At 31.5% G+C, this 14,232-nt stretch overlaps 1 protein-coding gene across 7 annotated transcripts in view; it reads right to left on the minus strand.

Annotated features, from left to right (window-relative positions):
- LOC106105459 (cAMP-specific 3',5'-cyclic phosphodiesterase) overlaps positions 1-14,232 on the minus strand; it is a 242,934-nt gene that overhangs the window by 16,767 nt on the left and 211,935 nt on the right. For all 7 annotated transcript variants that reach the window (XM_013285766.1, XM_013285767.1, XM_013285765.1 and 4 more), the window contains one exon: positions 8,599-8,711. In XM_013285766.1, the coding sequence (XP_013141220.1) occupies positions 8,599-8,711 (113 nt within the window). The remainder of the gene's footprint in view (positions 1-8,598; positions 8,712-14,232) is intronic.

The following is a 14,232-nucleotide window of genomic DNA, read 5'->3' on the forward strand; positions in this document are numbered from 1 at the left end:
TATATATATATATATATATATTTAATGTCTGTTCAAAATAAAAAGCAGTAAATTAAAATACATTAACATAAAAAAAAATCGTTTTAATATGTAGATAATAAATTGTACATAAATTATTTGATATTTATTTTGTGGGTCTACAAGGACTGCATAATCTTACACGGAAATAATAACATAGAGTAAAATGTTTTAAAATAATCTACATATAATGTAATTTCATATCTCACAAACATGATTACGAAATTAACTAAACTATCTTGATACTGTTTGATATTTGAAAAATAAACAACAGAAATTGAAACTATTTTTAAAAAGTGCAGAGAAATATCTTGTTAAATTAACACTAACCTATTTAAAGAAGAAAAAAATATTTTACTAATAAGATATATCAAATACTGCCGATTGTGTTTCATTCACAAAATGACGGTGCACAAATTGGAGTTGAAAAATCGAAGTTATTAATGAAGGACACTAGAAGAGGCTGAATTTGAGATAAGTTGATAAGGATAACCTCAATGAAAGCTGATAACATTCTCCTCAAATCTTTAAACATATTTTATCTGAAAACTCAAGGTCAGTCTTCGATTTATTTTTCTAAAAATTACAAGTTGTGAATGAACACTGCTAGTTACACACATTGCCAGTACTTTTTCTAATGCAATAAAACGAATTCCGTAAAACCAGTGTAGTGTACACAAGTGTTCTTTCTCAGACATTTATCGATCCGACGGCCTCATAGCGTACTTTTATTAAATCAACCTTCGTGTCTATTTGAGAGTAGCAACTTCCAGGTGGTGGGGAATTTTCACGGAATTCCATGTTGGCATTTCGTGATTAGATGCGTTCTATCCTAGAGTTCAGTTCTCAGAAGCCTTATCGTCACTAACGGTACAACAAAATACATATATTTACAAAGAACATTGTTGCATTCTTCAGTGGCAATCTTTTGATAGATTACATACTAGACTAGTAATCGGAATTTCAGCGAGGACACAAACTACATTGTTACAGATTTAGAAAAATTCTTAAATACATTATTTGATGAGGAAAATATTGAAGAAATCGTGTGAGATGATCATTTTTCTAATGAAATCTTAAAATGTTTTGTATCTCTGCATTTCCCATAGTTCGTCGAGACGTTCTTTTTTTCTTGAGCGTACGTGACCAAAGCGGCGTGTCTATGACCCACGGCCCTGGACCTTAATCCGAATATCTCAAATATAACATGAATTACGCAGATTTAACGAGCATGTTGTTGTTTACATTCTAGATAAGACTTCAACACGTTACAATATTAAATTTTGTATATAATTATAAAATAGAACACGTAAACTATTACATTTTGAACATTGGGAATACTGATCTAATTTCAGATATCTCTTTGGCTATTGCACTGGAATTATCTAGGTCTAGGGTGTACATAATTTATTAGTATAGTAAAAATAACAAGCATCTTATTGCACTATCTGCATTCCAATAATAAAGTGACAACATAACGTTTAAATCCGTTATTGTTCTTCATACATACAGTTTATACTTCCTTCGTGATACATCTATCATGACAATTTGTTGGTCTACGTCATACACTATACATACAAAAAATATAAATAGATCTGAAATATTGGCTAAATACGACTTGACCTTTGAATGTCTAAATCCAACGAAATACGTCACAATCTATCAAGCCTTCATAATAGGAAGATTGGCGCATGACTCGAAGCTGTATAGAAAGAGGCAATCTTAATGTCAATGCCTTGTTTTGTCGTCATTACCTTACGTCATAGTTCTTAGAGCTTTATTGTTTCGTCCCTGATGGCATCGCGGAATTTATTTGTCATATATTACTCATATTTGTTCATATATAAACTAAATACTGTGATAATTTTAGTTTACTTAATGAAACAGAGTAAAACAAATATGCTAGTATACATTTTAAGCTAAACACACATGAGATGAATTACGATGTGTTTTCTATTAGCGTATTATAAATAAAACGAATCTCAAAGTACTCAGATTTCTATAAGGCAAAATAAGATGTATTGAATTAGCATGTATATTACTATGCATTATTCTTGATTTAAACAACAATACAAACATTCAAATATTACCTACGAGTATGTAATTTAGTGTTATTCTAAAACTAATAAGTTTAAACTTCTGTTACATGATAGATTTTTTATTGAAATCCCTTCAAATGTTGCCATGACGCGTATGAATTTTGCGTTTAATTATTGGAATATCGATGACATGACCCTAGTTCTTGCAATCACTCCAACTTTCTCGCTTATCGAGCTCGTTTATCGAGATTACTAATTAATTCCCGAGCGGATGTAAGCTCTCTTTATGTAAACCTATTCAGCGATAAAATAATATTGTGTTACATTATTGTTACTAGTATTTTATGTCTAAATTACTAAAAAAAGATATACTTGTCAATGAGAAATATAAAAAAGTAAGAAAAATGTTCTGCTTATGAATTTCTCATTATGTTAATTCTTGCCATTATTTACCGTATAGAAAAAGCACTATATACCTAATTTATAAATTTGTACACATAACTTGAAACCAAAGTTATATCTATTAGATAAGTTAACTAAATTATATTTTTTTATATAAATCAACTATTACGTTAACTCGGCACACTTACGCGATATACTAGGCTTTTGTAGATTACTACACGAACAATTTTAATATTCATAAGTTTCTGGGAGATGAACAAATCTATTAAGTTACATAACCCTTCGTTACCAATTTCTACATTTTGAAGGTAATACTGGCTTATAAGTTATGCAAATCGTTCCTCATATCAAGACAACGTTACCAATTATGTGCCCACATCGGGTGTAAAATGAGCAAGATAAAGCTTGCTTAATTTGACATCAAGCTCTCCCTTGGGTGAGTTAAATTACGGTTTAGTATGAACGAGGTACTTTATGTGTTCTAAAATGGAACGCTCAACCCTTCGTAAACCTAATCAAACAACTTCTGGCTAAGATAAGGAAACATCGCACCAAACTTTTGAAACACTTTTACGTTATTTTGATTAGAGAGATACTTTGAAACAGAGCCTTTTCGTGTCTTTATTAAAAGAAGTGCAATTACAGAAAATCTTAGCAAGATTTGTTATTTAAAAAACAAAACAACCAAGAAGCTAAAGTATAAATTAAGGAAGAATTACAAGTCCTAGAAGCCGATTGTAGTTATTATTTAACGTAATTAAGGAACACATGTTAGGGGAAGTACAAATACCATAGAACATGAGCGTATACGGGAATGATAATTATTTGTTTAGCACAATGACCGTGACCGAGGCATTTGATACCTTCAACATGATATTATCGGTGTTTCCCGTTACCGAATTAGCTCAATAGGAAAAAAATACTGTCACTCCGATAGACCATTTCGCCCATTGGAAAACACGCTTCATTATTGTTCTACTGTGTACTATCTTCTTCTTGACATATAATAAAATTGGAAAGTCTATTTATAATACCAAAAGAAAAAATCCAGTTTTCGGGAAGATTATGTGTTTGCGTTACTGATAACGAAAATCGCATTTAAATTTTTATTGTATATCTGTCCGCAAGCCGCGTTTGTTCCACTAATCTCCGAAACGGCTAAGCCGATTTCGACGGGGCTTTCTCTGGAGGGTAGCTGACATGTATAGGCATATTATAGGCTATTTTTATTTTCGGGCTGTCAAAATGCCGTAAAGGGTGTTTGAAAATGGCGCTAACGAAGTTTGCGGGCGACAGCTCGTCAGTCATAAATTTACTATGTTGTATGATGACTAATAATAAAAATTATGGTCATTGAACAAAACCATTGATAGTCAATTTATTAACCGCGTATATTTCCGACTTGTGATAAGGAGGTACTGGTAATTAACATGGAATAATATGGTTTGTAATTTTCCTTAGTTTCAATTCAAGTGAACTCTAATCATATAAACGATACCGGCACAAACATATTTTTTATTCATTTTTATTCAGATCTGTAACAGCAATTAAACTACTTTAAAATCTCATATCAGAGCCATGTATAATAAACAGAACTACATAAATGGTGCAAGTTCGGTAAACTATCAGACAACTTCAGTTAGCTACAGTAACCAATTTCGAGGCTACAATTTTTTACATGATTGTAGGTAAACATGCCAATTTATTTATTTGTGAATAACTGAAAAAGACGCACAGATAACAATTTTAATTTTAGTTCTAGTAAATGAACTTTCAGTAATTTCGGTAACCAATAAATCTCACACTGACTGATTCAATTACTAAAGAGATAAAATGTTACTATCTAACTACTAACAGCATCACTGTTTAGTTACGTCAAATGGTTTATATTCCCACAGGTGAATACCGGCGTTAATAGATTGTGCATATTGTATGTATTACAATTGTCATAATGTGACTAATTCCGAGAAACAATTTGCGGTGTTGCTCTCTAATGCCAACATGACTGTACCGTTTAGACGCGCAGTAATCAGAACGACGTTCTAATTCCTATCAAACATTAATGATTAAATAAATCCATGTGAAAGTTAAACTGTAATCTTCATCTTATCTAATACTAGCTGTTGCTTGCGACTTCGGTCGCTTAAAATTAAACAATCTAGTCAACGTTGTTCAGCGATGACGTAGCATTTTAACGGTGTAAGAATTTATTAAATCGACACAGTAGTTTTAAAAATCCAACAATCCAAATCTTTTCTCTTTATAATATTACTATAGATTTTGACATTTACAAAAAAATACGCGATACAATTTAAAAAAATGCCTCATCGAATTAGGATCAAAGGTAGAACTATAGTGAAAAATATAGTAAATAGATATTTCTGGAGAGCTAAGAGAAAACTTTAATCGAAGCTATTGGAGTGTAGTTAACGTAATGCATAAATATATAGAAGATAGATCAAGGAGCGTTGTTCAGTTTATGATACGAGATGTAATTACGTCTATCTAAAATTTTAATATAATGGGCTGGGTCGTGTAATATTTGGAGTAATGCGTCACTATGACGTCAGCTGCATTTATCGTGTTAGACTGTTAGCAACCTTGCATTGCTTACGTTGACATTAGTAAACAGTTAAAGTGAATTTGAAATAAGTTTTTGCATATTATAGTTATTTAATTAGAATAAAACGTTTTATGGCCTTGTTGCTTTAATAACTGTGATCGTGAGTATTCTTAGTTAAATCATAAGAATTAACTTAATCTATCATTTTAATATTTCTCGCACCACTTCCAATCCTAAAGATTTATATTTTAGTAGAGAATGCTTTTGTAAATGTAATATTCGAATTAAATCTAGACTCAAACAAAAAAGGACAAGGAGTTCTGTAATGTTTATATCTTACTAAAATTATAAATAATATAAATGAATAAAAATTACTTAGTTTTGTCTTCTTTTTTTTTTAATTTCGCGGGGACTGAGTCGCGGGCGAAAGCTAGTGTTAATTATAATAAACTTAAAATGTTAACAATAGTTTTTTAGTAACGTGTAAAGTAATGAAGAAAGGTAATGTAAATAGTATGTAAGGAAATATAGACAACGAAGTATTTCATTTTGATTGTAAGAATAAATATTTTTTTTTATGAGGCTTGTAATGATTGTCAACTATTTGCGAAATTCTTAGAAATCACCGAGTACGTACAATAGATAAGGTGGTGTAATATTTACGAGCATTTTTCAAATGCAATGCACCACATAGAGGACTGCGGAGTATCACGTATAGAAATCCTGGGTTCAAAATCCTTAGGACGTTAACCTGTTTTGTTAACGTTGAATGTCCTGCTACTATTTACATTTAGTAATACATAGGAAGATAGGAACCACAACACACTCATATTGTACGAAAAGAATACAACTACAAACACCAATAGTTAATTAATGAAGTATTCTTTTCATTCATGTTGCCATTCCGCACTTTTTTAAACAAACAAAATAAAACTGGATCGTTAAAAAATGAAATTACATTGTTTTGTAAAAGAAATATTATGTAAATATAAATTTGCATGAATCGAGAGAAACATTATGTAAATACAAAAATATATTTATTGCCATTTCGCGGTACTCTTTTTGCTTTACTGCTTCATTCGAAACGCCTCCACAATATTCAGGGAAAACTTAATTTGAGATAATTTTCAAACTCAAACGTCTATAAGATTTGAACCAAAGTGGTCTATCCTGAAAGTCATTAAAAGTTTGTTTGAGAGGTGCTATTCTTATTGATGTTTGACGAAAACAGGCCAAAATGAAGTAAAGATTAAGCTCCAAGCATTAGAAGACACTTAACATAATTTCAATAAATCAAAATAATTCGATCTTCTTTAAATGTCACATTTTTCGTATAAATTACGAAGCAAAATTGAATTTATGTTTTCACAATCAAGAAGAAGAAATATGAAATAACACAGTTACCATTAAATTAATCTGGGAATTCATTTAGATTGATTAAGTAGAATTTGAGTCACCGAGCTATCCGAGAAAAGTTGCATGACACTATTCCTTTGTCTAAAGTCAGGTGATTAACCGTGAGCTGCGAACATACCATCAAAATGTGCACATTTTCTCGTGATGATGGATGAAAATAGGATAAGCACCTTAGTTCGTAGAATAGCCCTTTTTAAATTGGCACTCAAATCGATTTATTCACTTGAAAAGAAATCGAAACCTTACTTCAGTACATTTAAGCAATACAGGCTGAGAATTGTTAGCTTATCCTTTTCCAGCATGTTAGACTAAAACATGTATTCTATCTGTGTGTCAACTGTAGTCAAAGAAGTTCATGGAATGTTAACTCTCTTATTCTACTAGCTCATCTTACGCGAATGTAGAGCCATAGACAAATTATTTCTTTTTTTATTTAAAATACGAACAGGAGTACAGATAAAACAAATTACAACATCACTATCTCAGTATTTTTGTTATCGTGTGTAGATGATCATGTTTTGTTTAGCCGAGTGTGCTATTTGAAGGCTTTACCTCATATAGAGGCAATCAAACAGACCGCCCGCTAATATTATTGCGGGCTTCGGTTCGTGACGGCTGTTGCCAGTAACTTTCCACATATGTACGTGCGTGGCGCAAATCTCATAGCAAATAAGCGCCTCGTTTAAGCTGCAACGATGTTTACTTGTTGTATAGTTCGTTCGTCATTTCATTATGGGCGCGTAATCTCGGATTGCGATGGAAATAGAATGGACTTACACTGAGATTAACAATAACGACGTTGGATTATCTACTAAAACAGAAATAAAAACTGACGTTAGTACACATGTCACAAATAGCGTAGCTCAGAATTAAGACAAAAAAACACATTTCTGTTCTTCATTTCATGTTTTAAAAGCTACATTACTGAAATGTTTCTACTCTTCATTAATTTCTTTTTTGTTGCCTAAACACAGTCGTGAGGACTATCAAAATTTCTTATTTAGCGTAAGCGTTGATCTTCTTTTCTATTTAGTAAGAAAACTCATGATTATAATTTGGTATTGTGCAGTTCGCAACAAAGAAATTGAAACTATAAATCAATACTTTTATGATTGACATATTTGTCATAACCTTTAGAAATGTGAAACACAATTTTTGTATCAGGGCATTTCCAAAGAACAATAAAGCAGGTAGAATTTGATTTCTAGCCGTATCGAAAGAAGCAGTTAGTATCTGCGAAAATCTATCATAAGAAATAAAAGCCACATATTGTTTTGGAAAACCCTTAATTTACTGAGTCGTTACATAATCAATGTACAATTTGATCGGTTGATTTATAAATATTTCATAAGTCGGTAATTTCGTGTCAGTTTTCTTTGTATTGTACGTAAATCGTTTTCCCCAACTTATGAGTAACGTAATTGGTAATGCAATCTTTGTCGGATGTTTACCCGTTGCGATGATCGATATAACGAACTGCTAGTCACATTTTGCTTTAATCTACGTATAAACACACTTTTCTGGGTACTTATCCATCACTGTATATTACGAAACAGTTTAGTACGCGGAATACACGGCATTGATTTGGCGCCAAATATGTACGAGTCTAGTGACGCTTGTTTTTATGATCAAGTAATAAATTTGTTGTCTAACGACCTTTGTAATAAATTATCAATTATATTGCACCTAATTGATGTTGAGGTTATTTTAAAATCATATTTATATAACATCTTATTTATTTAAAATATTAATAAATAAGTTGAACAAGATCAAATAATTTTAAAACAGACTTCAAAGTCAATCTAGTCTCTAGATTTGAGTCTTGATTGTGACGTTTGACGCACGAAGATAAAGTTGTGAACATATTTAGTAAACACAGGATAATAAAATTGGAAAAATCCTTGGTGGGATTTTGATACGGAGAATTATCTCATCGTAAATATCGAGTCGAGAATGATGAATGTTAATTTTATATAATTCAAAATTCACAAGTATTTCTTGAAGCTTTTGACAGTAAAAAGTCCCAATTAGTTGTAGGTACATTTAATTTAACAAATCCGTTGTTTAAATAAAACTTGTATTTGTTTATACTATGGATTAAATATACGTTTGTGCTCGGAGAGTTATAATTAAACTGTACAGTAAACAAAAAAGACTAACCTTAAGAGACGCCATATCGGACACGGACCGATGTGTTTGAATAGTCTCCAGCTGATCCAAACACCAGTCCAACTCCTCAACGGTCTCCAATGCTAGCTTCATGTAGGCTTCGTCTGTAACAAAACAAATTATACAATTTAAAGAACAGTTTAAAACAATCGTCATTTAAACAAATAAGGCCTTTTTTGTAATTAATCCATTGTAAGTGATAAAACATTATAAACATTTCATATTAAAAAAAAGAAGTAAAAGCAAGGACCATAGAAAATAACCATTACAGATTCATTTTTATCTAAATATTAAGGGTATTTAAATACTGTTAAAACATTAATACACAGTTGTTAGAACGCTTTATAACACTCTCTTTATGCAAAAAGCTTAAAATATAAGCTTTTAAGGTTTTCGCTCGAATTTTTGTTTAGAAAAAAGAAACTTATTGAATTCTAAAAATATCCGCTTTAGCTCCAGTTCAAACATGAAAGAGACGCTCGGGCGAAGTAACTCAAGCGTATGCATACATTAATTTACTTATGCTTGAAGACGAGCACAAGAAGAACGTTTTAATAATTAAAAATACATAAAATTTCTTCATAATGTTATTCATTTTGATTCAACAATGTTACTAGTCTGTTATTAAATTGTACAAAATTCGATTCTTGTGCTATTTAACTACAGACTAAAACGTATTAAAATTCAGAGTAAATTTCTTAATAGCCTCAAAACTCCACTACAATGCAATTGCATTAATACAAGTATCACTGCAATCGAAACACAACACAAACTATACGGCTCAACAGTCGGTACCAAACATACAAATAAATTAATGTTCATGTAAATAAGTTTATTTAATGATTGCACTGATATTTAAGGAATAATTGAGCTTAAATCATTTATGAAGAATTTTACGTTCGAGCATTTTGCAATATCCTGGTACTAAAAGAAAAAATCGTTATAAATTTCAATAAATCGTACAGAAATGTTTCGTAATTACGTATTGCTCCTTCTGTATTCACTGCAGTAATTTGTTTTAAAATTAACATTGTTGTTTATTTCTACAGTCTTAACAAGATCGCAAAGGAAAGGTGATCTACTAAAAATGATCTACTAAAGGAACAAAATGATTTAATTGACAGTATTAATTACACAAAGCGGAGATTGTAATGATCTTTAGTCGCCTCAAATTATTGTTATTTATGTCATGAAATGAATTTAAATGCTCGACTTGCGGCAATAACAATTTAATAAGTCCGACACTCTTTAAACAATACATAGTTGATGAATTATATGGGATTGAAAGAAAAAGTAAAAATAGCAAATATCGATTCAGTTATGCTTACGACAAAACTAAATTCAGATAGCTAACCTATTCAGTAAATAAACAACAATTAGTGTTTTTAGTCACTGTTCGCGCCTAAACAGCGCTTTATGATGGGTTGCGAAACCGGTCCGCGCTTCCCCCACTCAACGCACAGGACCGCCCCTAAAATCTGCGGGCGCAACGTCTTACGCGCCCTCGCATCGATCAGTGTGTGTAAAATCATCCAACAGCAACAGTAACACTCAATACAATAAATGCCGTGAAATAGTATACGTGTGTTTCAATAGAAGATTATAAGCCACATAAAGTGGCGACCGTAACAACAGTCACCAAATATTGCTTTCTTTATAATCGCTCTAAAAATTACGACCGCTCACTGTAACATTTGGTGCGTGAATTATTATTAGATAGAAGTTAACATTATATTATTCATATTAGTATAAGACAAGATTAATGTTGTAACATTTAAAATGACGCACAATGTTTCAAGAATAAAGCCAGAATCAGATTTCGCTTCATTACGATAAAATACGAAAGAAAATTTTAATATCGCCTGCGGGCGTCGCTTACAGCTTCTGATTTAATGGATAAAAGGTAAAATATTCAAAGCAAAATTTATTGTTGCTATTTTCATATAATATTAACTCTTAAGCTTTAGCAATTATGTTCATTCGTGTAAGGCGATTCGACGCCCACAAATCTGGCTGAAGAAAATTGATTAATTTCTAAGTACTAAAATAATTTGTGCTCTTACAAATTCTATGGATTCTTTATGATTTAATTTTGACAAAGTAATTGAAATTGTATTCTTAAGAAATATAGTATTTTTAAATGGTACAACAAACGAATAGCAGTTTAGGATTGCTAAGTAAAGCTTAGTTAAAATTTATTCGTGTAATTTATTCTTGCGCGGTTTTTGTTTAATGGAAGACTTTATTGTAAGGAAAAGGAATACACTGAAGAGAAAATGTGAGGGAAAACCGTATAACATGCAAAAGATTATGACGTTCCTTATTGTGAATGCATTGTCAGCATGAAGCGAGCATTGCAGTTATATGACACCTAACTTATTGCGGTTAATGTGGTCACGTTTGACTGATTTTTCGGAATTAATAAATTGTGGTTTACAAGTCACAACCATTCTTGGTTAAAGTTTGAGACTATAACTGGTTAGTAACCTTCCTGAGAAAATTGTCATTTAACATTTTAAGTATCTGGGTCGTTAAGTGCTCTCTTAGTGACTGATCTGAGACAAAAATAAAAGTCAATTCGATAAAGAATGATTTCTTCAGTGCAAACGTCATGTACAATGTTCTAGTAAAACTCAAATCACATCTTGAAATAATCGATCTTCTCACTCGAAGATGTAGGTACGAGGTTCTGATAACACGACCTTTGCCGATTACATACAGTAGCCGGTGCTAGCCACGAAAACAATGCGTGATCTTATAGGATATACATTACAAATCTCTGTTCTTCTTAAATATCCAGATATTTCAATATCCCTTAGTTGTTCCTTTCGATAACGCTTACCTAATAACTTCGGTTTTTGATTAAATAAAATAATCCAAGAAAATGGCATTGGCGTGATGTTTTTCAACGCCAAGAGACAAAGAGTTTCTATCACTACAAAAAAGAGGAAACAGTCTAGAAACGTTTTCATTCAAATAGATGACCCAGTTTATTAGGGCAATGAACTCTTCATATCGCGGGAGAGCTTCAGAAATATTAATGTATTCTCACAAAACATGACTTATCGTTTCATGATGAATGAGATCTTTCTTAGTGTTCTGTTCTGAAGAGAATGTTGAAAGATTTCCATTCCGCTGTTTGTTTGCCATATGAATATTGTTTGCCTCTTAGTATGAAAAATATTGAAACGGAACATGTTCAAAACAAAACAAGAATCGAACAAACACATCAATCACTTTTCAGATGTACCGATTAAAGATATGAATGAAGAGTATAAAACTACACTGTATTGTATTGAATGGAACAAAACATGTTTTTCTCGTTGAGAACAGAGTTTGCTATAGTTGATGTACCGGCTAGGGTTAATTATAACACAAACGGGATTTAGACATTGAAAGTATAGTCGTGGTAGTAAGTAAAATCCTTCTCTAGGTCCACTTTTGAGTATCATCTCTAGAAAGTGTTTTCGAGACAAGACAATGTGGTGCGCACAATATTCATTATTTGTTAAAGTTGCGAACATCCATACGCAAGAGGTATCTTATTCGTGGTTCGTAACCAGGAATAAGATACTTCTTGCTACCTGATATCTACAGCATGTTCGAAACTTTAATAAATAGTGAATATTGTGCGCACCACATTGTCTACTTTCAGATACTCGTATACTTTTTATGTTCCATGACACTATTTTTGACACTATGATTGGTTCAAAAAACGCCACCATAATTATATTCCAATAAATTATTTTGCTAGTATATTTTTTAAGAAATAACGCTAACCCAGTAGTAATTAAATATCTTACGTTTTGTACGTCATCAGGAGTAATGACTCTCGAACAAGATAGTAGTACCACATGATGCAATCTGATAATGAAGAGATAATCTTTGTGAAAACTAATACATCGTATGTCGTCATTTCCCGAGAAATGTGTACAAAAAGTTTTTCTCCCAAAATTCAACAACTATTGTGATGAACACTACAACATTTCGGTCTAATCTCATCATCATATATGAATAAATTACCTTAAAACACGTGAGCAAATGCTTTAAAATACATATGAAGAATTTTAAATTACTCTTTAGTTTTTAGTTTTATTTGGCTTTTACGTTGAAATTACAAGAGATACGACAAGATATTGCATGCTTGAAAAGTTGTGTAATATAAACATTGTATTTTCATAGCACACAATATCACAGGGTTCGTTAACTTCGTTGTCGCATTTATTAAGCAAGTCATATACTGTAGACAACGTTGTTTATCACTACATAGAGTTATTAAATAAATCCAAGGTGCTTTGCCACATCTGGATAATCGAGATAAAATGATTATTGATTTGTTAAGCCAATTGCAATACTTTCTAATCGATATATACATTTATAATTGTTCAAATTACGCGTATTTGTAAACTAATCAATGACAACTAAAAAATTAATGCGTTTTATCCACTTACTTTTGAAATATGACCACGGTAACTTATATTTAACTTAGGTTAAATATTAAACAATAAATTCCACTCTTCACACAAACGCAGTCACATTTTTATTTTTTTTTATTATTAAAACGACACTGACCGCACTACCGCCAAAAACATATCTTTAGACACAACTATAGATAAAATAAGTGCCATTAAGCTATTAGTTGTTGTCACCTCTAAACAGATGCTGGTAATTGCCACATGCCAATTCGGTTGTCACGACTTGTGAATATTTTCCAATATGTCCGTCTAATCAGTAAGACGATTCATACGGATTCAGGCACATGCCGGCTAATTTAAAAAATAAATTTATCAATAAATGTTTTTTTTTATTATTTCAATGTGTTTTTATTTGCATACAAATTCGCAATGTTTTTCAACCTTTTTTGTGATGTGACCCATTCGTTTGTAAAATTATTTTCCATCCCATAACTAGAAGGCAGACGACAAAGAAACAGTCTCTCTTCGCACATAGCGTCGCACCGTAAGCAACCCGTACGAGATGTTATGTTGTTTAAAGATTGACAACAACGCCATCTAGTTAATTATTGACGTACTTTGCCTCATGTAATTTTATACGTTTATGAAACAAGTTTAATTTCATTCAATTGAATGACACCATTATTGCATGTGTAAATTCAAAGTAAAAAAGTTGTTAAATTATTTAACTTTATTATGCCAACTTTTCTAAATGTAGCGTCGAGTAAAAGTGGAAAATGTATGTAAAACAGTTTTGCTAAGTCCTTGATTTACGTTAAAGGCGAAGGGAAAAGCTTTGAAATAAGCCATTTTATAGGACCGGTCTTGAACGAGATTGTTTAAAAGTAACAAGGCGCTTAATTGAAAAACTAAACTGTTTACTTTCAAGTTTTATAGGCTAGCGATAAAGTCGATGCAGTCTTTCCCTGCTGCGAAGTTTTCTTTTTTTTCCATTAATAAGCTTTTAAAGTAGATCTTTTTCTTAGATATTTATGTAACTAGTTCTCTTATAATTAAATGAGGATAAAACACGAACCAATGTTGGCAACATTGAAGTAAAGTTTTACAAGATTGTTTTAATAAATGATGCAGTCGGTTTGTTAGATACGTTTATTCGTTTGCAATCGATTTGTAATTGATAAGAGTGGGTGAGTAAACCCGATATTGTATA

Source organism: Papilio polytes, unplaced genomic scaffold (genome assembly GCF_000836215.1).
Source record: "Papilio polytes unplaced genomic scaffold, Ppol_1.0 DF822845.1, whole genome shotgun sequence".
Taxonomy (NCBI): domain Eukaryota; kingdom Metazoa; phylum Arthropoda; class Insecta; order Lepidoptera; family Papilionidae; genus Papilio; species Papilio polytes.